The sequence below is a fragment of the Balaenoptera musculus genome, chromosome 18, assembly GCF_009873245.2.
Source record: "Balaenoptera musculus isolate JJ_BM4_2016_0621 chromosome 18, mBalMus1.pri.v3, whole genome shotgun sequence".
NCBI lineage: Eukaryota > Metazoa > Chordata > Mammalia > Artiodactyla > Balaenopteridae > Balaenoptera > Balaenoptera musculus.
The window spans coordinates 3,644,184-3,670,182 of record NC_045802.1 but is presented as its reverse complement, the minus strand read 5'-3'; the positions used below and the strand labels follow the sequence as shown (position 1 = coordinate 3,670,182).

Sequence of the window (25,999 nt, the reverse complement as noted above, 5' to 3'; positions counted from 1 at the left end):
AATAGATGTGCTATTTCTAACATACAGTCTTCCAAAAAGCGAGTGACCGAGAGCATCCGGCGGTGCCCTGGGGTGTCACTTACGGCCTCTATGATGACAGAGTAGGGCGTTCTGGCTGTGAAGACGAAGCCCAGCTTCCGAGCCCCTTTCACCAAAGCAGCTTCATCTGTCAATAAAGAATTGATGAGGCGTTGACTAGTCTCCGGGAATGACAGGATTCTGTTTAGCACGTGTTATCTTTCACGTGAACAAGATCCACACCAGCGACAGAGGCCTGGCCTTTCGTGCAGTAAAGACCAAGGATCGAGAAGGCGCTCACTTACTCTCCCCCCAACCAGGACACTGAAAGGAGCGCTTTCCATCAGAGGAGAAGCCACAGCCCTGGAACTAGTCCCCCGGGCACTCTACAGCCAGCGTGAGACCAGGGGCACACAGTGGGGGCTTGGCGGGGCCGCGTCACCTCCAAACACCCAGGTCCCCAGAGAAGGGGGCAGCAGGGCACACCCAGCCAAGACGCCTCACCTGGGGAGGAGGCCTGGTAGATAATGTTGTCTCTGTCCTTCTCGGGGACCACGGTGTGGCACACGGCCAGGAGGGTGAGGAACTCCTGGATGCAGGGGGCTGTGGGCTGCAAACAGGAGCCGAGGTCACCCGACTGTCGGGACACCACTGACGTAAACCAGAGTCAGGTTCAAGGCACCCTCCCGCTCAGAATCCTGGATGCCTTCCTGCTCCCGTGAGAACAGAGGTCGGGAGCCCCGGCGCGGACCCCAGGTGCCCCAGGACCCAGCACCTGCTCGCCATCTGGCCCATCTGCTGCCACTCGCCCCCCACCAAGCCTAAACCCTCCACCAGCCACTCTGTCTACAGCTCTTCAAACAGAGCTCGTCCTTTCCCGCTGGCCCATGGCCGTCCTCCCGCTGCTGTTGGCCAGTCCCTCTATTCGCGCGTCCTCGGGGCTTCGGTTTACCAGTTGCGTCATCGAGAAGCCTGTTAACACCCCGTCTTGGAACGCGGTCTCTTCCTCTACTACCTGGCAAGGTGTCTGATGTAAACCGGGCCCTCAAACTGTCTGCTAAGTGAATGGGGGTCTCTTATTTGATCCGTTTGCTGTTTCACAGTCTAAATTGTTTGCTGCTGTTCCTAAGACAACACTGGGATTCCGTGGGACTAGCTCTTCTCACCTCCTCTGCTGCTTTGGCACCTAGTGATCTATGGCAGGAAAACAAACTTCGGGAAACTAGACTGGGAGCCACCTGCCAAGCCTGTCTGTCACCCTGCACTTTCTCCTTGCCCCTCCACCATCCCAGCGCAAACAGACCATTTCAGTCACCCACCCGCATTATTACCCTCAACCTAAATACTATCTGAGGATGCTTGAGTCCTCTTGCAGAAAGCAAGTCCTCATGGGGTGCTTGTTTCTTTGACATCCTTAATGAAAACTACCCTTATCCAGAGACGGTTCTTCTGAGATGCCTTCCTCTGCTTGCTCTACCCTAGTAGCTGTGTCTACCTCTAAGGTCAAATACAGGAAAGGACAGTGCCAGTGTCTGTGACCGTGACACAGAGCACGGCCTTCAGCAGCATCCTCTGTGAGGTCTGGGACCACTTTGTCAGAATCACCGGGGCCGAGGCCCTGCACCCCAGCCCGGGAGCATGGGTGCCTTCCACACTCCCATCTCAGAACCACTGCTGGGAAAGTTTTAGCATCAACAAATAGGCACTAACTGAAATAGAGAAAAGGAGATTTTCTCACTGAAAATTCAGAGAAAGTTTTAAGTATATCTATCTCTTCACAAAAGTTGGGAAAAATCAAGTTTTAATGTTGCTTGAGTTTACCTAATTTTAAAACTAAAATGTTTTTCAGGAAAGAGTCATATTAGGTCTAATTTATACAGCTTAAACTGGTTGTGAAACGCTTTGATCATTGAATACTTTTCTAAGTTAGTGTTTTTCAGAATAGCCTTTAGAACAAAAATGAATTCAGATGAACCGGCAATAAACCCTGGTCTGTTACAATAGTTCAGAATGTGACATCACAGTTAAGAAGTGAACAGACCAAGGTCCTGACTCTCATTTCTACGTCTGTTTGCCAGGTAACTCTTGGCCAAGTCAATCTTTCTATGCAACTTCCCATCACCTCTCTGGGGTGACTCGGGTGCTAAAGGAAATATACTTCAAATGCCTAGCACATAGTAGGATGCTGTAAATGCAACGTGTTGCTATATCTTACTTTTGTTTCCTAAATTATCCTAGCCAAAGGATACTGTAATTACTTTTCAAAATACATGACCTCTTAGATTCACAACTACGAAGAACCAGTATTGCAGAAACCTTACAAAGCAAAAGAAATCTGAAATGCTAGAGAATTCTATGGTAAGACTCATCTTGATCGTGATGTGCTACTTTATAACTTCACCACATATTTAATTTGGCTTTAAATTAAGTTATGCAACGTGTTCACCACAAATTGATCACATCCCTAAAGCACTAACACTATATAAGCGAGGTCACATCTCTTCCCCAGACTCCAAAATGGCAACTTTCAAGACATTACACATATACATAAATGAAAGTGCATCACAAGTTATTTAAAGTCCTAGAAGCGTGTATATGTTAATCCCAATCTCCTAATTTATCACTTTGCCCCGTGTTTCCTCTTTGGTAACCATAAATTTGATTTCAAGATCTGTGCGTCTGCTTCTGTTTTGTAGATAAGTTCATGTGTATCGTTTTTTATTAGATTCCACATATAAGTGGCACCATATGTTGTTCTTTGTCTGACTTACTTCACTTAGTATGATAATCTCTACACACTACTATATATAAAAAAGATAACTAACAAGGACCTACTGTATAGCACAGGGAACTCTACTCAGCACTCTGTAATAACCTACATGGGAAAAGAATCTGAAAAGGAGTGGATACGTGTATATGTGTAACTGATACACTTTGCTGTACATCTGAAACTAACATAACATATTGTAAATCCACTATACGCCAATAAACATACAAAAAGAAAAAATAAAATAAAGTTCTAGAAGCAAACGGTAGCCTTACATGATGATCCTCAATGTTCTTCAAGAGCCTGGGGTCATCAAAGTCACACGAGTCACTAGGCGGAGGAGGTATCTGGCTGAAGAGAGAACAGAAGATACTTACTCAGCTCAAAAGTTCCTTCAAGATAACTCACACCTAGTAAGAATCTGTCTTCAGGAAGAACCACACCTAAAAAGCCTATAACTTTGTATTAAACTTTTAAAGATTTGAAATACTGGCTATGATTTCAAACCTCAAGGCAGTAAATCTTTAACCCGACTATAAACAAAATACAGATGGTCCCTGACTTACGATGTTTCGACTTTACAGTTTTTCAACTTTACGATGGTGCAAAACTGATATGCATTCAGTAGAAACCGTACTTCAGACTTCGAATTCTCATCTTCCCTCAGGCTGGCGACACGTGGGACAACCCTCTCTCGTGATGCCGGGCGACACGCGCGGCCCCAGTCAGCCCCACCATCACGAGGGAGAACACAAGCACGTAAAATAAGAGGAACTGTGGCAATGTATCTGTGCAGCCATTCATGGCCAGAGCTTGTATGTGAAAGAGAAAAAGGGGGTAAATAATTACAAAAAAGGAAACGTGACATGATGGCTCTGCGCCATCACACTGAAGAGACGCGAAGGTCTGAGTACACTCCCTTCTTCGCCCCTTCCTGAAACCCTGTCTTCAGGACAAAGACAAGGGAAGACAAGATGACAGCAGAGCTGATGTCAATCTGAACGCTGAGTAGATATCAGAGTTTAGTGCAGCAGAGAAAACAGAAACCAACAGCTTGCAAGGGGAAGCACCGAAAATGCAAGCTGCTGCCCCCCAGCAGAACCCTGGTGAAAGCTGAGGACGAGGCAGCACGAGGTACCTGTGAGATAAAGGGAAGGTGGAAAACAGGACAGGCTCCAAATCCACCTGAGCAAGACTCAGTCTGCGAGAAACCTCCCTCATCGCAGGCAGCCAGGCACCTGAACCTCTGCACCCAGAACGAAATGAAGGTCTATCCTCCAGAGAACCTAAACCAGAGCAGCCCTGGACCCAGAAACACTGAGCACACAGGTGGGTAGGATAAAGCATCCTCCCTAAACCGGAGTTTTAAGTGAAACACTGTATACATTGAAAGGTATGATCAACAACCCTCTGTCTCCACTCAGCTCCCATAACAGCTTCAGCCAGATTTACAGCCCTTGGCAGGAAACTGGAGGTCTTCCTGCGAGAAGATGACTGATCAGCTCAAAAGAAAGACACACAGATGCTGACATCAGAGATCCTCTAATAAAACAGTCCTGGCTGCTCATTCCACAGGGAAGACAGACAATCATCAACCACACTGTCCCCCCTACATACATGGCCCCAGCAATCAGCTTTCTTAGTGTAAAAATCTTAAAACGTTAGCAGACAACACCACTAGTCTTAAAGGAAATGCAAATCAAAACCACAATTCACAGCCACTGGGATGGCTATTATATACATAAAAAAGACAAATGAGATACCACTTCACAGCCATTGGGATGGCTACTATATATATAAAAGATAAACAGAAATTAACAAGTGTTATTAGGACGTGGGGAAATTGTGCATTACCAGCGGGAATGTAAAATGGTAGAACTGCTATGAAAAATAGTTTGGTGGTTCCTCAAAAAGTTAAACATGGAATTACCATATGACCCAGCAATTCCACTTTCAGGCATAATCCCAAAATACATAAGAGCAGAAACTCAGATACCTGTACATCAATGTTCATAGAAGCATTATTCACAATAGCCAAAAGATGGAAATAACCCAAATGCCCATCAACAGATGAATTAATAAACAAAATGTGGTATATACATATATGGAATATTACTCAGCCTTTAAAAGAAATGAAATTCTGATACATGCTACAACAGGTATGGTACAACCTTGAAGATATTATTCTAAGAAGTGGAAAGTGACTGGATATATCAGACCGATAGCTGGATATTTTTGTTAAAGTCTTGTAGTACCACTGGGCTTTTAAAACCATATTCATGTTTCAATTTTATTCTGGTTCTCTCTTGAAATAACATATATGCAACTTTTATTTTCAAAATATTCAAGTGAGAAGTGCCAATATAAAATTGTTCCAAAGCCTTTCCCACTAAAGTGTCAAGAACTGTTAAAATCTACTTACCAGAAATCATCTGATGATGGCTCCCTTGTCAATTCTGGAAAATGACTGACAGAGAGAGAGAAACAGAATGGTTACAAAACTGTGATCAAAAACACAGGTATTCACACAAAGAACAAACTCCAGCATAGATCATACGTTAGGCCCCAAAAAAGTCTTAGTAAGTTCAAGAAGATTGAAATACCAAGCATCTTTTCCTACCACAAGGGTATGAAACTGGAACTCAATTACCAAAAAATGGAAGACTCACAAATATGTGTAGATTAGACAACATGTGACTGAGCAACCAATGGATCAGATCAATGAAGAAATCAAACATGTAATCAAAAAATACCTAGACACAAATGAAAATGGAAATACAACATACCAAAACTTACAGGATGCAGCAAAAGCAGTTCTGAGAAGTCCATAGCAATAAATGCCTACCTCAAGAAACAAAAAAAAAATCTCAAATAAACAACCTAACATTATATCTAAAAGAACTAGAAAAGAACAAATGAAACTCAAAGTTAGAAGGAAGGAAATAAAGATTAAAGCAGAAATAAATTAAAGAGACTCAAAAGTCAATAGAAAAAAAAAAAAACTATGAAACTAAAAGCTGGTTCTTCAAAAGATAAAGTTAAGAGCACTTGGGACTTCCCTAGTGGCTCAGTGGATAAGAATCCACCTGCCAATGCAGGGGACACAGGTTCGAGCCCTGGTCCAGGAAGATCCCACATGCCACAGAGCAACTAAGCCCGTGTGCCACAACTGCTGAGCCTGCACTCTAGAGCCCGCAAGGCCTAGAGTCCGAGCTCCACAACGGGAGAAGCCACAGCAATGAGAAGCCCGCGCACTGCAACGAAGAGTAGCCCCCGCTTACCACAACTAGAGAAAGCCTGCGCGCAGCAACAAAGACCCAACGCAGCCATAAATAAATAAATAAATTTATATATAAAAAAGAAAAAGTTAAGAAACCTTTAGCTAGACTCACCAAGAAAAAAGAGAGGACTCAATCAGAAATGAAAGAGAAGACATTACAACTGACACCACAGAAATAAAAGGATCGTAAGAGACTATGAACAATTATACGCCAACAAGTTTGACAGCCTAGAAGAAACAGATAAATTCCTAGTAACATACAACCTACCAAGACTGAATCATGAAGAAACAGAAAATCTGAACATACTGATTACTAGTAAAGAGATTGAATCAGTAATCAAAAACCTCCCAACAAAAGCCTGGGACCAGAAGCCTTCACTAGCAAATTCTACCAAACATTCAAAGAAGAATTAATACCAATCATTTTCAACCTCTTCCAAAAAACAGAAGAGGGGGGAACACTTCCAACTCATTTTCCAAGGCCAGCATTGCCCCGATACCAGAACCAGAAAGAACACCACAAGAAAAGAAAACTACAGGTCAATATATCTGAAGAACATAGATACAAAAATCCTCAGCAAGATATTAGCAAACCAAATTCAACAATACACTGAAAGGATCATACACAATGATCAAGTGGGATTTATTCCAGGGATGCAAGATTGATTTAATATCTGCAAATCAATATGACAACACCGCATTAACTAAATGAAGGATAAAATCATATAATCACCTCAACAGATGCAGAAAAATCATGATAAAATTCAACATTCATATATGATAAAAAAAAAATACTCTCAGCAAAATGGATATAGAGGAAATGTACCCCAATACAATAAAGACCATATATGACAAGCCCACAGTTAACGTTATACTCAACAGTGAAAAACTGAAAGATTTTCCTCTAAGACCAGGAACAAGACAAAGATGCCCACTCTTGTTACATTTTTTTTCAACATAGTATTAGAAGTCCTAGACAGAGCAATTAGGAAAGAAAAAGAAGTAAAAGGCATCTAAATAGGAAAGGAAGAAGTAAAACTGTCACTATTTGCAGATGACATGATATTATATATAGAAAATCCTAAAAGATTCCACCAACAATCTGTTAGAACTAAACAAATTCAGTAAAGTTGCAGGATATAAAATCAATATACAAAAATCTGTTGCATTTCTATATATTAGTAAAGAATTAACAGAGAGAAAATTTTTTTTTAAAAATCCCATTTATGGGGCTTCCCTGGTGGTGCAGTGGTTAAGGATCCGCTTGCCAATGCAAGGGACACGGGTTTGAACCCTGGTCCAGGAAGATCGCACATGCCGCAGAACAACTAAGCCCGTGTGCCACAACTACTGAGCCTGCGCTCTAGAGCCTGTGAGCCACAACTACTGAAACCTGTGAGCCTAGAGCCTGTGCTCCACAACAAGAGAAGCCACCACAATGAGAAGCCCACGCACTGCAACTGAGAGTAGCCACCTCTCTCTGCAAGTAGATAAAGCCTACGTGTAGCAACGAAGACCCAACGCAGCCAAAAATAAAAATAAATAAATAAATAAATAATTTTTTAAAATCCCATTTACAACTGCATCAAAAAGAATAAAATACCTAGGAATAAATTCAACCAAGGAGATTAAAGACCTATACACTGAAAACTGTAATACGTTAAGAAGTTTTAAAAGACACAAGTAAATGGAAAGATATTCCATGCTCATCATGGATTGGAAGAATTAATAATGCTATAACGTCCATACTACCCAAAGCAATCTACAGACTCAATGCAATCCGTATCAAAATTCCAATGGCACTTTTCACAGAAATAGAATAAACAATCCTAAAATGTATACAGACCCACAAAAGAGGCCGATTTGCCAAAACAATCTTGAGAAATAAGAACATAGCTGGATGCATCATGTGCCCTAATTTAAAACTATATTACAGAGCTATAGTAGTCCAAACAGTATGGTACTGGAATAACAACAGATACATATCTCTATGGAACAGAACAACGAGCCCAGAAACAAACCCATGCATATATGATCAATTAATTTATGACAAAGGAGCCAAGAATATACAATGGGAAAGGACAGTCTCTTCAATAAATGGTGTTGGGAAAACTGGACAACCACATGCAAAAGAATGAAACTGTACTATTATCTTACACCATACACAAAAACTAACTCAAAATGGATTAAAGACTTGAATGTAAGAGCTGAAACCGTCAAACTCCTAGAAGAACACATAGGTGATAAGCTCCTTGATATTGGTCTTGGTGATGACTTTTTGGATCTGACACCAAAAGCAAAGTAAAAATAAACAAGTGGGACCACATCAAACTAAAAAGCTTCTGCACAGCACAGGAAACCATCAACAAAATGAAAAGGCAACCCACCAAATGGGAGAAAATATTTGCTCCCATTATAAATTAGAAATTATAAAGCTGATAAGGGGTTAATATCTAACATACATAAAGAACTCATACAACTCAATAGCAAAAAAAATCCAATTTAAAAATGGGCAGAGGTTCTGAATAGACATTTTTCCAAAAAACATATAGAGCAGGCCAACAGGTACATGAAAAGGTGCTCAACATCACTGATCATCAGGGAAATTCAAATCAAAACCTCACACCTGTTAGAATGGCTATTACCAAAAAAAAAAACAAGAAATAAATGTTGACAAGGATGTGGAGAAAAGAGAACCCTTGTGCACTGTTGGTGGGAATGTAAATTGGTACAGCCACTATGGAAAACAGTATGGCGCTTCCTCAAAAATTAAAAATAGAACTATCATATGACCCACCAATTCTACTTCTCAGTATATATCTGAAGAAAACAAAAACAGTATCTCTAAAAGATATATATGCACCCCCATGTCCACTGCAACATTATTTACAATAGCCAAGACATGGAAACAACCTGAGTGTCCATCGATGAGTGAATGAATAAAGAAAATGGTATATATGCAATGGAATACTATTCAGCCATAAAAAAGAATGAAACCTTGCCATTTTCAACAACATGGATGGACCTTGAGGGCATTATGCTAAGGAAATAAGTCAGACAGAGAAAGACAAACACTGTATGATTTCACTTATATGTAGAATCTAAAAACAAAAAAAAAAACAAGCTCAAAGATAAAGAAAACAGATTGGTAATTGCCAGATGCAGGGATAGGGGGTGGGTGAAATGGGTGAAGGGGGTCAAAAGGTACAAACTTCCAGGTATAAAATAAATAAGGCATGGGGATGTAACATACAGCATGGTGACTATAGTTAATAATGGTCTATTACAGGGACTTCCCTGGTGGCGCAGTGGTTAAGAATCCGCCTGCCAACGCAGGGGACACGGGTTCGAGCCCTGGTCCGAGAAGATCCCACATGCTGTGGAGTAACTAAGCCCATGACCCACAACTATTGAGCTTGTGCTCTAGAGCCCACGAGCTACAACTACTGAGCCCGCGTGCCACCACTACTGAAGCCCATTGCCTAGAGCCCGTGCTCTGCAACAAGAGAAGTCACCGCAATGAGAAGCCCGTGCACTGCAACGAAGAGTTGCCCCCGCTCGCCGCAACTAGAGAAAGCCCGCATGAAGCAACAAAGATCCAACACAGCCAAAAATAAATAAATAAATACATTTATAATTTTTAAAAAAAACTGTTAAAATTTTTTTTAAAAATGCTCTATTGCAAACTTGAAAATTGCCAGGAGGGTAAATCTTAAAAATTCCATCACAAGAAAAGAAGAATTTCTAATTATGTATGCTGACAAGTTAACCAGATTTACTGTGGTGATTGTTTTGCAATATATACAAATATCAAATCATTATGTTGTACACCTAAAACTAATATAACTTTACATGTCTATTATACCTCAATTTACAAAAAAAAGGCATTCAGATCAAAACATGAGTAAGAAATGTATAATTATTAGATTAGAAATATCAATTTATAGATTCCTTGAGATTTCTCACTAGGTTAGTATTTGCAGAAATAAAGCATGTTTTAACTGGTCTAAATTGGGACCCATTCAGTTTTAAACACCATCAGCAGTAATTACACATCTAAATCCCTTATAAATGTCCTTTCAAAGTATCAGAAAGTCAAGGTATTTGACTAAGCAGCTAAAAATAAACTTATTTTGTTGGAAGAATACAAATAAAATTTTGAGAAAGTGATCAAGACACTCACCCATAGGTTACCCCAGCAATGCTACACTTCTTGAAATTCATGATATTGCATGTAAGAGTTCCAGTTTTGTCAGAAAACAGGTATTTTACCTAAATCAGAGAAAAGGAAAAAACATACACCAAGAATGTAAGAGACCAACAAATGAAGTCTTTTCTTCTGTGTTTTTCAAAATCTGTATTAGTTTTCAAAGGTAAATTCCCTATGTATTATTATAAAATTAATATATTTTAATGCTTAGGCCACTTAAAAACCATTTCAATAACCAATTCTAGAGTCCAATTGTGTGGAAATGTACAAAGGAGGCTTCAGTAACAGCTCTGGATCCATTTCAGATCTGTAAGCACCAAGTCCTGTCACTAGGCATCTCAATGACACTTATACAGAATTCGTTCTTGTGTCCAAAGTGTCAAGACAACAAGCTCAGACTTTGGCAACCACAATATATTTCTTTCTCAGACTCCATCCCCTAGTTGGACTAAGAAGGCATATCCTGAAACAGCACGGAACAAACACAAAGCCTCTCCGTCACGATCACAGTGAGGTTACATGAAGGCAGCTTGGAACTGCTGCAGATTATTTAACTTTCCAAGGCACGAAGTTTTACACATTTAACACACTAAGCTCTCAATATACAAAGGTGAAAAGAGAAATTCCTGTGGAGGTTAATAAGCAAACCATTTTGACATGATTAACTGACTGCAAAAGAGATGAACCCAAATGCACGTGTGCCGTGTGAGTTCTGTCCTCCCGAGTGGATGCTGTGAGGGGGAGGGGGAGAAGGGACTCAGGACCACAAAGGAAGAGAGTCCAGGTCAGGCTCTGGATACTAACCAGCCATGTGGGCTCGGGAAAAGTCACCTCACCTTACTTGGACTCAATTTCCATGTCTATGAAATAAAAGGATTGGCCAGAAGATAAGTAACATCATTCTATGTGTAACTTTCTGGGAAATTACATCATGGATTGGTGAGAGGGAGTAATCAACACAATTGTCTCCAGGAAAGATTCCAGTTTCCCAGGGATTTTCTAAAGAGGGGTCATGATCACGGCAGGATGTAAGATAGACTCCAGTGATCCCCAAGAACTGTTCTAGGGAAGCCACATTGCACTGTTTTGTAGAAGAGGGATTAATAACATGAATTGTGTACTGTACCTTTTCTTACTGATACAATATAAGCAAATACACTGAGAATTATTTTTAAAGCAATTCAAGGCCCTTTAAGTAAAGAAAGATTATTAATGATCCTAAAGAAGTCAAATAGTACCTAGAAATATGAAATCAGTACGCTATGGGTAATGAACACTTTAACTATAAATAATAAGTTTTTATATAAGTTTTATATGCAGTAAGTCTAGGGGTACAAAAAGCTCAGTAGGATCAGCCTTTCAATAAGCAGTATTTCTTTCTGCCTCTTTCTTAAAAAATTTAAAGATTATATCAAAATATTTAAAAATGCCAATTTTATAATAAGGAATTATTAGCATTTTCTATCCTTGTGTCTATTGAACATTAAGTTATCCTTTAAGTTGCAACTCAAAACTAACTCCCCCATGCAAACTTTCCCTATTCCCAATTAGGATGAACTATTTCATCCTGGGTGCTTGAGTACGTTGAATCCTTCAATCATCCAGGTCCAGTTCAACAGCACCTGAGAACACAGTTATACTAAGCATTGTGCTAAAATGACAGAGGTGACCAAAGACCGTGTCTCAGGCACATCCACACCCTCGAATGGGCTCAAAAGTCCCAGGATGGAAATGGACATGTATTACTACCACACCTCTTATTTTACTGTATTTATGTTTGGAAAAATTGTTATGGAAACATTGAAGAGAGAGAAATTAACTTTCCTGGAAGTCTGGAGAAGGCTTCAAATAGGAGGTAAATTTCATCTGATACATATATTGCACTCACCTCATGGGGTTGTTGGAAGGTTCATATAAGATTTATAAGATGAAATTATAATCTGTAATTAAAATGCATTCAAAAGAGGTATTCCTTGCAGTGATTTCAACAGAAGATGAAGACATAATGCATCAGTAAAGGCAGTAGGGGTTTAAGGGTGATGGTGGGAAAGAAACCGGTTCCCTGAAATATTCCAGAGATAAAACCTGGAACACGTGAGAGACTGTATGGATTTATGTCCTTCAAATCAGCCCTCACATATTTTGTAAGGTTACCCAATATCCGAGGATCTTAACCATTATTTTCCCTTTACTTGCCCCTGATTAACAATTTTAAGAGTCCAAAGTAACGTTGTACTGTATTTTTTGCACTAAATTTGTTGCAGGTACCTTCCAGGTGATAAGATATACCCATGCCTCAAAAAGTAAGTCAAGATCAATTAACATTTGTATTTAATAATACCTCCAAGTACTACAGAGCTCTTTTAGACATCAAAACCACCTTCATGGAGAATTATTTTTGCAAAATCTCTCCATGGTTCTTCCAACATTTGTCTGCCACCGTGTTCATACACGGTTCCCAAAGTCCCCAAAGAGGCTCTCTCACCTGCCCAAGCTCTTCATTAAGGTTTGACGTCCTGGCCATGGCAGGAGTGTCATTTCCTAGATAATACATATCTGTGTCCTGAGAGAGAGAAGGGGGGGCACTTCAGAAATAATGTACCATCAATTCCTCATTTAGATTAAGAAGAAACTAAAAACATATAACTCAATATAAATGTTAGTTTTTAATCTGGAGGTGAAAATACAGTGTCTATTAGTGTAGAGAAACACTGAGATACAGAGGAAAACATGGTATTTATTTATAGCTAGAGGATTTGGCTTCAAGATGATCATCTCTCCTGACCTAGACTAACTCATACTCCTGAGTTTAGCTAATACCTCATTCACAGGATTGTTGTGAAGCTCAAATAAAAAATGCACATCAAAGTGTCTGGTCTCCAAATACTGGCTGCTGAGGTCTGGTGCTTAATGGCCATGGCAGTTCCTTGAAAATTCCACCTCGACTCTTGCAATAGAATCCAAATTTACTGTCACCATGAATTTTGACAGGTAGGGGACACTTAAGTAGACACACCTAAGAGAACGTTACTTCAGCACTAAGGAGACTTTAAAGCATGAAGAGCTGCAGCCGCTTCATCCCCCCTCACCAGAAGACAGGCACCTGCTACACATTCTGCTCCATTTTTCCACTGATGCTCGTGAGAGCCCCTGCCCTGCCCACTTCACAGCCCGAGAAGATAAGATGTTATGTGACTAGTCACAGATACCACTGGCTCAGGGACAGCCTTGCCCATTCTCTAGGCAGTTAAACTCCCAGGCTGAATCGTAAATCAACGACGTTCTTCCTTTTCCGGGAGCCCAATTTCATCACTGAGGCTCCAAGAGGGTATTAGGAAACGGCAGCTGACACGTCCCCAGCACCTCAGCTTCCAGCCAGGTGTGATACTCACCCAGTTTATGAAGAGGGCTTGTGTGTACTTGACAACCTCGAGGGTCACCAGCAGGCTGATGGGAATCAGATTGTTGTACAAGATGATGAACGTCAACAAGTTATATCCAAAATTGTCTGAGCTCGTGTCTGTGGAAGAAAACCAGAATATCTGCACAGCTGAGTCTCTGTTCAGTTTCCTTGTACTTTATGATGTTTGAATTTTTCTGAAAGATGTTCCCAAAAAAGTTTACTGGCTTAAGTATACATTTAGAGATTCAAGTTAAAATAGTCACTGAGCACCTACTCTGCGGCATGAACTGTGGATACAGAGACTGTGATGCCACAATTCCTTCCAACAGAGAGCTGGCTTCCAAGAGGAGGCTGCGGGGTAGGGGAGTGTGCGGAAGCAAGCATCCCCTCAACATGACCGTGCAGCAGGGTACACGGACTAACAAGGCCTTCACAGGGCACTGAGGAAACCAAGGCACGAGGGTTCTGATGCGGAGGCCCAGTCACCAAAGGCCACCCAGAAGAACAGAGGCGTCAGACACGTCCTGGAGGATAGAGAGAGGGCAGCTAACTAAAAAGGATGCAGAAAAAAGGACAGGGGACTTCCCTGGTGGCGCAGGGGTTAAGAATCCGCCTGCCAATGCAGGGGACGTGGGTTCGAGCCCTGTTCGGGGAAGATCCCACATGCCGTGGAGCAACTAAGCCCGTGCGCCACAACTACTGAAGCCCGTGCGCCTAGAGCCCATGCTCCGCAACAAGAGAAGCCACCGCAACGAGAAGTCCACGCACCGCAACAAAGAGTAGCCCCCGCTCGCCGTAACTAGAGAAAGCCCGCGCTCAGCAATGAAGACCCAATGCAGCCAAAAATAAATAAAATAAAATTTTTAAAAAAATCATCTGAATATAAAATGATCCCCAAATGTGTCCACCTTCACTGCATCACGTAACTCATCTTTTGGTTCTTGAAGGGCGGGCACTGTCTACAACAGCCAAAGGGCAGAGGAGGAGGGCACGGCCCACACACATACATGACACTTAGAAGGATGGTCAGCTTCAACAAGGAGGCCGTCCGCCACTTACCCATCTTCTTGATGTACCAGTTCTTTCCTCCTTGAGACCCATTCCAGTACAGGGCTCCCACCGAGCTCACCAAGGCCATGACCAGGAGTATGCCAAAGAGCACCAGGATCTGCACATTAGTTACTTTCTCAACATTCGACCTCTTGAGAGGTGCTTTGGTGGAATTCTGCACGAGAGCATTTAAAGCCAGTAAGCGTCACAGAACAAACTTGGGGGCAAAGAGTAGGGAGAAAAGGAGGTAAGTTAACCAAATTCAACAAATAAAAAGTAAGACTATTTTTTTGTCAAATAACCAATGGGATTTAAAAGTGTACTATGCTCCTGAATCAACAGCTAGTTTTAAATAAAGAAGAACACAGAAGACACACTCTATCATTTTAAAAGGGCACATTTCAACTCTGCATGATTCAGTCTGTACTTCTTACAATACATGTTAGCATAAAATTAGCTACTTTCATGATCTTAGAATACAGGTTCCAAATCATTTAAGCCCAGTTTAAAAGAAATTGGGCTGCTGCTAATTCAAGAGAAACAAAGATTCTACATCACAAAAATCTACAATCTTCAAAGTAATAACGTAGCTCTATAATTAACAAAGAGCTATTTTAAGCCCAGTAGGTCAAAATTTGAGAAAAGACGTACACAAACACACACACATCAATAATGCAAAATAGAACAATAGGTGTCAAAATAAACGGATGGACAAAGAGTTCATTTGGAAAACTGTGAACAAGAAACAAGCAAGAAGAGCCGGGCAAGCTCTGGTGGCCAGCAGAAATCTGAACGGGGTTCTAAACCACAAACAGAATGTGGGCAGGAAGCTACAACAAAAGTGGAAAGACAGCCCGGCCATCTGTAAACGCTCATGGCCTGCTTTCTCACTGCCGGTGGGGAAACCAGGCCAGCTAGAGAATAAGCCAGTGTTGGGAGTGAGTCCAGAAAGATTCATTAAAACCAGATTCAAGGACCACTGCACATCAGGTTTGGAACTATATCCCCTCAGCAGTGGAAAAGTCAATAGAACTGTTTGCCCTGGACAGTTATTCACTTGAAGTCATTTTATTAAAAAAATTTCTGAAGGCAGTGGTGGTGGGCAGAATAACTCCCCTCCTCAATGACATCCAGGTCCTAATACCTGGACCAATGAATATGTTACTTTATATGGCAAAGGGGCTTTTCTGGTGTGATTAAATTAATGTCCTTGACTTGGGGAGATTAACTTGAATTATCCAAATGGGCCCGATTTAATCACACAGGTCTTTAAAAGCAGAAAAAGAAGAGATCCTTTCCCAGTTACGGTCAGAGGGAGACGTGAGTACAGACAAAGGGCCAAAGAGATCCAGCACCGAGGTTCTGAAGACAGAGGAGGGGTGGTCATAAACCAAGGAACTTGGGCAGCCTCTAGAGGGCTGGAAAAGGCAAGGAATGGAGTCTCCTCTAGAACCTCCCAGAATGTTCTAAAAAGGAAGGCTGCCTGGCTAACATCATGATGTGGGTGAGACCCAGAGCAGACTTCCGACCTACAGAACTGTAACCTAAGAGCTTCGTGTTGCCTTAAGCCACTACGTTTGTGTGATCTGTTGTGGCAGCGACAGGAAACTAACACATAACACGGCAGATGGTAACAACCCCTTCCTGGAGGAGGACAGACCCTGGACTAGATCAGAAGCCAGGAGTGGACGGGGGAGATGGTGGGAGCTTCAGGCCACAGTCTCCGTCCACAAGTCACGAGCCTTGTCCCTTTACAGGCAATACTGATACGCAAGATCAGGCGATCTGAATACTTGCAGGGCGCCGACTGGCCGTGAAAAATGGTGCCTTGGGCCAGACCTGAGTTAGCACTCTCCCTTACTCTTCCCAGCCCATCTGGTCCCTAACAGAGCTAGGATGAAAATGTCTCTGAATATAAGGATACAAACAAATAAAGTCACAACATGAAAACAAAATCGAGATGAAAATGAGCGGCAATTCTTTCCTACATTCCATCGAGAAGCTCCTACCACAAGGCGGCTGAAACTTATCTGAATTCTATCCCCAAACCCAGGATTGCTGCGACCATGACCATGGCTTTCTGCGGGGGTGGGGAGTCGGGGACTTCCAATGCTGGCGATTTTGCAGCCCTATAAGTATCTCAACAGCACGGCAGCATTTCCTTTGCATAAACTCTTTTTCCCACTTCACTTTAAGTCGCTGAATTACCTGTCCTTTAAAGACTTGTAAAAATATTCCTCTAGAATCTAAATAGAAATCCATCAGTAAAGGACAATTTATCAATCAAATATCATCTCAAGGTCGATGGGGTCGACACACATCACCTTTGGCCTCACGGCAAGAGCCGGAAGACCAGTTTCAAGACTGCCTACCCCAATCTTTTAAAAGCTAATCTTATTTTTAATAAACATTCGTTGGAGGCACAAGCAGAAAAAAATTTACAGTGAACGTTATTTCTATGACGCCATGAGTTTATTGACTTTTGACCTTTCCCCGTGGTTGAATCCTGGCCAGTTAATAGGATTAAGGAAAGTTATGTTTCGTCCAATACAAGAGCAACAATCCAACACTTCAGGCTTCAGCCCATGCACTTAGGAAAGCCAAGCTCTAGCTACTCACCCCCAGCCGCTGAGCATTCCACCTTGCAGGGATGAGCTTATAATGGCAAATTCCTACTAGCATTATAAGTTCTTCTCCAAAATCCTTCGAAAATACTACTTTTGAGTAATGGAGTTCGAAATAGAAATAGACCAAAATGTCAGATTTTTGAAAAAGCTTAAATCTGGCCTGAATTTCACACATTTGATTCCCTTCTAAGAAAGCAGTCAGCAGAGTACTAGTTAAGACAAGCACTCGGGAGCCAGACTGCCCGGGTTGGAATCCCAGCTCTCTCTCTTACTGGGTATGTAACTTTGCTAACTTACTGACAGATGCCTCAGTGTACTCATTTAGAAAACGAAAACAAAAATAGTATCTTCCTCATAGGGCCGTTGTGAGGAATCCACGAGTTAATACATGAGAATTTCTTGGAGCAATGCATGGGGCACTGTTTGCTGGAATTACTGTGATAATCTCTCTTTCCCATTAAATCAACCAACAGAAACATCAGACATTGAAATATTTCTGCATGTAACTACACGCAACATGAAACGAGGGAACTCTGAAGTAGAAGAGTAGAAGGCACTGAGATGAGAGTTTAAAAAACAAAAAAGTAGAAGAACTCTAAAGCAACTGTGTTTCCTCTCTGTGGTCAAGTAGCACAAGTAGAGACAATGTATGTTATTTCACCAACAGGATGGCTTCCAGCTATGTGTGTTATATTATATTCCTTTCAAAAGCTTGTTATTGTTACTTGTTGTTTTAGCCCTAAAGGCACAGCGAGTCTAGCACAGGTGTTTCTGGGGCTTTGGATTATTCTGTACTTGAGCAGTCAACTTGTAATAAGCCATTCAAAGAGGTTTATCACGTGTAGGTGCAAGGAAGGCACCCAGCACACTCACGGGATGCAAACGTCACGAGGTAACTTAGTGAACACCTTGCTCACTGAAGGGAGGATGGAATTATTTTTAAGCGTCACTTCGTTATCTCTTACACCTTAGCTGCAGAGCTGTATTACCAGCGTATGATCTAGGGAAACAGCGTCATACCCTGAAAGAAAAAAAAAACCTCCAGGGTACAAGGAATCTTGGGCAGTGGTTACATTTGTAAAAGGCACACTCTGAAAACTAGTCTTGGGGCCCTGCCCGCATCTGAGCGAGCGCCTCGGGATCTGTCACTTCGTTGTAAAAACAGAAGTGATCTGTGGCCAGCGGGGCTCCCAGTGTCAGGCGGTAGCGGCGGGCGCTGGCCTGGGGGAGTCTGAGGTCACTCGCTAGGCGGCAGGGCGCTCAGCCTTCAGCCAGAGAAAGTCTTCGCACACAGCTGCTCAGAACCAAGACACTTTGCACACCCTAATCAGCACATGCACACGCACAGACACACACACCCCCTAATCAGCACGCACACACACACACACACACACAGATACACACACACCCCTTCCTCTGTAACCATCCCACCGCACGTGGGGCCTCGCACTCCAGGACCAGGCCTGCCCTGGGCCCTCCCCTCCTTCCTGCTCCTGCCTCACCCCCCCCCCCCGAGGACACCCCTCCCATGAGGTCCCCCAGCCGGGGGTGCTCTGCACAGACGCACGTGCTTCAGAAGACAGCACTGCTGAACGGCTGCTCGGGAGTTGGTCATACTTCCGACACTTCCTGCCTCTAACGCCGTGTTAAAAAAAACCCCTGTAAAATTCCTGCCGTCTGGCTACACGACCTTCTGCCTCTTCCCTCAGCGAGTCCACCGGCTGTCCCCTCCCCCCCCCACTCCCTAAAGACTTGAGCCAGCGGTTACAGCGTCCATCTCTACCCCGGCCCGGCTGCGTCCCATCGTCATCAAATGCCGTGGCCCCTCCATCCTTCCCTCCTCAACATCGAACGCCTCCAACAGCTCCGCTTCAGCTTCCTGCCCCTGGGTCTCTCCGCTCCACAAACCCTCCGCCCCAGAAGATCAAAGCCAAGCCCCCTGCACACCGAGGCCTGTCATGCAGCAACTCCAACAACCTTCTTCAACTCCAGTGAGTCTCTCAGCCCTTCTCATCCAGCCCCCCGGCCACCCCGTCTGCACTGCGTTACCCAGCTGGTGTGGACACCGGGCTCTATCACTCCATCGGTCTAATCAATGGTTAACGCTCTCCTCCTACACCACTTGAGGAGTGAACCAACACAACAGCCTTCCTTCTTCAACTTGACATCTGAAATGGGCTTCTTAGTATCTGGTCAACTGACACCTCCAAACCGGGGCTGGACGACCTTCCCTGTGGACCCCCAGTGCCCGGTAATGACACGCATCACACAATCATCTCTCCACTCTGTAATCCCCACCACTCCCAAGTCTGCCTGGCTCCCAAGGGCGAGATTGTGCCTTTCACTACTGCCTGGCACAAGATATGGTGCACGGTGGCCACGAAACACTTTTAAATCAAGAAATATTGCCAAATCTGTGCTTTAGAAGTTACATCAAAGGGCAGACAAGCTGAAAAACCAATCCTCGTTAACAGCAACCATTAGCAAGATAAGATGCCGAGTAATACTGAAGAAATGTAAGAAGTGACATGTAGGGACACTGGTTTATGCGGGATTTCAAAGCTGTCTGGCAAAATATGTCATAAAAGAAACGTGGGCTATGAAGTCACAGATAATAATTTTTAAAAATTAACAGGGAGAAAGAACAAAATCATTTTAGTATTTTTTTCTCTTTGGTAAATGACATGAAGAATAAACATGAATTCAAAGATAACTGATTTTCAATTGCCTAGAATTCAGTTAAAGAAGACAGTTTCCTATAAAATCTTAATTAATGGGGTGAGGAGGAGAAGTAAAGAGAGAAATAGAGGTTAGAACAAATCCCCCCCTTGCGTTGGAAGATAAAATAGGTGAGGACCGACTGTCCCATTAAATCCAGTAAACAAAGACTGTTGATATTTCAGGCAAGGGGCAACAAATACTTGATACAGTAACAGAAATTCAGGAGAAACTACCTAGGAACCAAAATAAAAGAAGCTCCTTTCCAAATTTAGGTTCACAGACAAAGCTTAAGCTTCCTAAATGCAACATCTGCATTTTCTACCCACTACTCCATAAAAAACAGAAAAAAACGACTAAAATCAGCATTGTTTTTCAGCATAGAAATGTTTTACCTGCATGAGTTTGGTGTCGTGTCCAGTATAAACAACTATGCCAAAGACCCACTGAGTATTTCTAAGCTGTGTACCTCTTAATAAGATCTGGTCAGGCCCAAGGGCAACAGGGCTAAAAATAAGAAACAACATTTATATTTAATGATACTTTGAAAAAATGAGCATGAATTTTCCCCTTAAACATAAACCCACAATAAATCAAATGTTTCCTTTAGTCAAATTTGGACTATTTCACTGGGACACAGGGGCCATAAAGGTTACCCCTGGCTTAATCTACCCAAGGTTTATCTCATCCATTCATCAACACAGAAAAAGGTTTTTTTTTTTCTCCTATAACACGTTAAAAGGAAATTGTGTCTCTTATAACTCTCTTATGAAACTCAATATCCAAAAAGGAAATTAAGATAACCAGAAGTTTATTCATTCGGGAAAGCCAGTTTATAGACTCTAAGAAAAAAAAAAAAACAAAGCTACAATATCAAATTTGTCAAAGCTAACTTAATGATTAAATAAAAGTCTGAGTGATAATTTAGAAATTTAAAATGGGAGGCTACAAAACAGCCCTGTGTGCTACATGAAACCAAGAAGGGTGCCACACTTAGACTTGTCAGAGTTATCGTGGGTTGATTCCCGTGATCGGGTCCTTCCCTTTGGGTCTGTTCAAAATATAAAGGTGGGGAGCAGTGGTAAGAAGCATGCAGATTAAAGACGAGCAGAAGAGAGAAACTGCGCCCCAATGTAACGACAAAAAATGACTCAAATGATAAATGCCAGGAGGACAAAGACAACAGAATAGACAACAGGGCAGTGAACGTTCTAAAGGAAGGGTAACTGGTCCTTTCATTCAACTTGCTAAAAACACAGACTACCTAGAAGAAAGCAAAGGGAAAAAAGATGCTTCTCTAATAACTGTCAGCTCTTATACACTTCAGACATCTCTCTTCTGCTTTTCTGGACAATTTTACGCAGCCAAAACCAACTACTCTCCTCCCTGGCGAGTAATACACACAGAAAGACCAGACCAGTTCTGTGAACCTCATTTCAGACCCTCGGGATATTTTCTTGCCAAAAATCAGGTCTTTCCTTAAATTTAAAGGAAGGTTTAAATGGATTAACATGGTGTTTCAAGAAAAGCTCAGCCTCCCATATCTAAGCTAAACATGAAGAAATCTGTTTTAAAATATTATGAAACCAGAAAACAAACTGATATTTGCCAAAACTCCTGTAATTCTTAGCCACATTAAAAATAAATTAAAATAAAATCCACTAAGACAAGAGGAAGCGATACCTTTTCCCATCCAAGTTCAAGTTTCCGGTGAAATCGTAGAGGTGGCGATTGGGCCCTTCACACTCTATGCTCCCAGACAACTTCATCAGCACCTCCCTCACCTGCATGTCAGCCGTGTGACTCACACCCTGAAATGTGCAACCCAAAGAGGAAACTGAACACAATCTTCCAGGTTTACGAATGACACTCAGCATCTCTACTGTTAATCAAAAGGAAATAATGAATCAACTAAAACGGAATAGTTGGGTGGGGTCCTCAAGCTACCAGCCCTTCAGGATGGACTTCACAGGCAGCTTCGGCCACAGCAACCTAATACAAAAGGTTTGGAAGAATTCAATATACAATAACAATTTTAAGTTTAAATTAATAACTCATTTTGACACAAATTTTCTGCTGCACCAAGTTGCATTTGATGATTCTGTCCACACGTCTTTCTTTTCTATCTTAGGTATTTGACTTAGACTTTTTTTTCTCTTTAAAGAAGAGTTACAGGGTGCTAGATATCACACTCTGTTAAAGGGGTACTTTAATCTGTGTTTATGGCCACGTTAGGGTACAGCTAATGGAATGTGCTTTCTGTAAAGGGTTTGCGTATGTTGATTACGACTTTAGCATGGATGTGTCAGCACAGTGGTGGAGTCCTGACTTCGTGCTTCATTGAATTCTTTCCTCCAGAAAAAGCACTGACTGGTACGTGAGCGGAGCACCATTGCCATCTGGGCCCCGTAACAATGCAAGTCATAAAAGGTGACTTTTTACCTGACGTATTTTAAGGTTCGTCTCCCCATCGAGATTGGCTGTTTCAACATAACACATTGCCTGAGGTTCACTAAGGAGAGAAAAAAAATTCAAGTAAGGTCCCCTCCACCAATTCACAGCTCAGAAAGCCTCAACCATGGAAACTCTGTTGACCGGCCCTTCAAAGTGGTGTCATAACTGACCGCCACGGGAACAGTGACTGATGAGACAGACAGGACAGACAGACAGGTGTGTGGAGGTCACAGCGCCAAGACAAAGCTGTCTCTCCAATGATCTACCCGCACAAGCCCCACAAAACAGCCGCCCGACTCCAAGTGGACAGAAATAACAGAGGATGAATGGGAAGGGGACAGGCCTGTGATGGGAAACAAGAGGTCCCAGCTAAGACCGCCCAGTGGGCTCAGGTGACCCTGAAAGTCAGAGGCTGGCCTGCCCTTGACCAAAACAGCCGCCCAGGCCAGGCCAGGCCAGCACACACACCTTCTGAAGGAGATTACGGCCAGAGGAACTGAGAAATCAAGGCATAGGCTTGGCAGGGTTTTTCTTCCTTGCAGTTTTTACTATGTCAACAGGCAACTTTTTAATCAAAACACCTGATTTTAAGGACAGAAAACTCAAAGAATAGATAGAGTACAGCATCTGCCATGCTTAAATATAAGAATGGCAGATACTATACTCCTGCTTTGGATGTTCAGGTCCAAGGAGCATAGTTAGGGTTTAACAGATTCTATGACCACAAGCCACTTACAATCTCCTGGCACTGCCCTTCCTGGCCGTGTGGCCTCAGCGAGTTCAACGATCTCTCTGTAGTCCTTGTTTTTTCATGTACCAAGTAAGGCTGTCAAGGGTTGCTGGGAAGATTAAATGGGGTAATGTGCTCAGCGGGCCACTTGGGACAAACACCAAGGAACCTGGAAAATGTGATGTCAGCTCAGGCAATCCTTATTCAAAGCTGGCTTTCTGAGGGTCACACCCAAAACTCATAACCCAAACTATCTCAAGTGATCAACGTTTTACTATTTCTGAGAGTTTCTCTGTTACTAATCAATAGGGACAAACATGAATCCTGCCCCATGTATATGGGGCCTTTCCCCCTCTGCAGGCCTGGGGTCCTTTTATTAAACCTTTTTTTTTTTTTTTAAACCTTTTATCTCAAGCAGAAAATTTGTGCTAAGCCTTAAAATCTGACAAAATAAGTGATTCAATCCCATAAAAGAGAGTCTGTCTGCACTCAAATCAAACACATGTGGTGTGAGATCTGACGCCCAGCAGCACGTCAGTACAGGGAGGTTTAGTCTTGACATCATCTAATTTAATCTTGCGCTCAAACAGAAGTTTATTCTTATCCTGATTTTGGCTTTCCTTCTTTGATATATACTTTTACGTATCATCCAAGGAAAAGTCAAGGGCTGTGTTGTCTATCGTTTACACCACTTGGTGATGAAACCTCCGTAGCACAAAATTACCTAAAAAACATGGCAATGGTGCTTAGACAGAAAGGGGGCAAAATATGGGCCATCTACAAGTCACGTGCACACTGAGAAATGCCTGTGGGTCTCTGAACCACTATAAGGGGAGGCACTGGATTCTGCGGAGAAGGCTGCTGGCGGGACCCATCAGAGCCGTTCCTGAAGTTTCAGACACGCTGTGACCTCGATGCTACCGAACAAATCACTCCACTGCTCTGGAATGTATCCCTACAAACGAGGAATAGCCCAGAACAGCCATGAGATGAAAGTGAATCGATAAATATAAAAAGACTTCAGAAAAAAAGTACAAAGAAATGAATGGGAGAAAGAAAACTCAGGGTTAAGGCAAAAAAATGCAAAGGAGTAAAGGAAGAAAAGGCGGGGGAGAGGGTGGTGACCCAGAGGGTGCAGGGAAGGTAGCCGGAGGGTTCCGCAGACACCAGGTAACACTCCATTGTTCTCAACACCGATCTCAAAACCATGCCACGAGCCACCTGACCTGGAGGACAGCAGGACCACATCTGCGGGAAGACACTGCCCGTTGACGACCTTCACGATGTCTCCCACGGCTACCTAGAACACAGGAACAAGGACCCAGAAACATGAGAGACAGGAAAGGGCAAGTGGTGATAAAAGTGGTTAAACATCGGGAGAAAAAAATTACTGTATAAGTGTGCCGTGAAGTTTAAGGCAGAGAAGCTCAAATTCTTTTCCTCGACAAGAATAAAAGGAACATTTCAATACAGACAAATGGTAATACTGCCTTTTTGCAATGATGCTGAACGAAGAAGAAAAAAAAGGAGCAGGAGAAAAATGATGAGTCAAAACAACCATCAGGTTTCACTTTCTCACAGCTATTCACTGGCTTACAGACACATGCACATCTATCCCCACAGCTGTGGGCAGCGGGGTAAGCGGTTAAGTGCACAGCTCGAGAGCCTGCCTGGACGCCTGGGTCAAATCTCCCGTGGGACCCCTTCCTAGTGCACGTAAACCTTGAGCAACTCATGCAAACTCTGGTGCCTCATTTTTCCCATCTATCCAACGAGATCATCAGCACATATTTCATGGGGTTATTGTGGGGATCAACTGAGTTAACACAGGCAAACTTCTTCTGTTTTACATCTGGGGAAACTGAGATTCAAAGTGAAATACTGGGTCATGGTCACAAAACCAGTGAGTGTTAGAATCAGGACTCAAAACCAAGCCATCGGGCTGGAAGCCCAGTGGTCTGATTAAAAGGTAATACTAAATTCATGCAGAAACAGTGCATCTCAAAGTTCCCCTGGAAATACTCCACATGAAACAGATTCGTGTGGCCTCAAGAAATTGCCAGAAAAAAATCACAGAAGACCCCAAGCCAAGGAAACAGGTGCTCATCTGCAGGACACAAGCCCACGGCCGAGGGTCCACAGGGCCTTTAAATAACCTCACAGACACACCCGGCTGGAGAGAACATGTGCTTTCAAGCCAGGCAGGCCCAGGCTCAGATCCGAGCTTCACAGACACACATGAACTCACAGAGCCTAGCAGGCTTTTCACCTCCTTGAACTCCAGTGTCCTCACTTATAAAATGGGAAATGCCACCACTGACCTTGCAGGATTGATGCAATGAGTAAGGAGGGATATACCAGCACCAAGCATGAAGCAGGCACAGCTAAGTGTTAGCCTTGAGGGTAACCGAATGGGCACCACGAGTGTGAGAGTGAGGATGGTGGAGTTCTCTGACAGCACAAGAAAGGCTATTCCTGGTGCATAATTTCAAAACTCAAAGTCTAACTGAGCAGGACCCTATGGGGCCTTCCCAGGACAAACCTCTCCCCCCATCCTCTGCTTTAGCTCCTGGCTGAAGTACCTAGATAACAGCATGTGATGCACACTCCCTGGGTCGTTTTACAGATGTTAAAACCCCCACCAAATGGAAGAAATTAACTGCTTGATGACCATGAGCACATAGCTTCCAGACCTGCTGGCGCCTAAGGATGATAATGTTAAACCTGTGACACCACCCTGTT

The 25,999-nt window shown here is 42.7% G+C and overlaps 1 protein-coding gene across 2 annotated transcripts in view; it reads right to left on the bottom strand.

Moving 5' to 3' along the window:
* The window catches only part of LOC118884388 (phospholipid-transporting ATPase IB), a 545,038-nt gene that overhangs the window by 389,259 nt on the left and 129,780 nt on the right, over nucleotides 1-25,999 (bottom strand). For both annotated transcript variants that reach the window (XM_036832038.1, XM_036832037.1), the window contains exons 7-18: nucleotides 24,484-24,557; nucleotides 22,516-22,585; nucleotides 21,757-21,884; nucleotides 20,469-20,580; nucleotides 14,738-14,903; nucleotides 13,668-13,795; nucleotides 12,761-12,838; nucleotides 10,249-10,337; nucleotides 5,208-5,252; nucleotides 3,061-3,136; nucleotides 523-628; nucleotides 84-166 (exon numbers count right to left, since the gene is read on the bottom strand). In XM_036832038.1, the coding sequence (XP_036687933.1) occupies nucleotides 84-166; nucleotides 523-628; nucleotides 3,061-3,136; nucleotides 5,208-5,252; nucleotides 10,249-10,337; nucleotides 12,761-12,838; nucleotides 13,668-13,795; nucleotides 14,738-14,903; nucleotides 20,469-20,580; nucleotides 21,757-21,884; nucleotides 22,516-22,585; nucleotides 24,484-24,557 (1,155 nt within the window). The remainder of the gene's footprint in view (nucleotides 1-83; nucleotides 167-522; nucleotides 629-3,060; nucleotides 3,137-5,207; nucleotides 5,253-10,248; nucleotides 10,338-12,760; nucleotides 12,839-13,667; nucleotides 13,796-14,737; nucleotides 14,904-20,468; nucleotides 20,581-21,756; nucleotides 21,885-22,515; nucleotides 22,586-24,483; nucleotides 24,558-25,999) is intronic.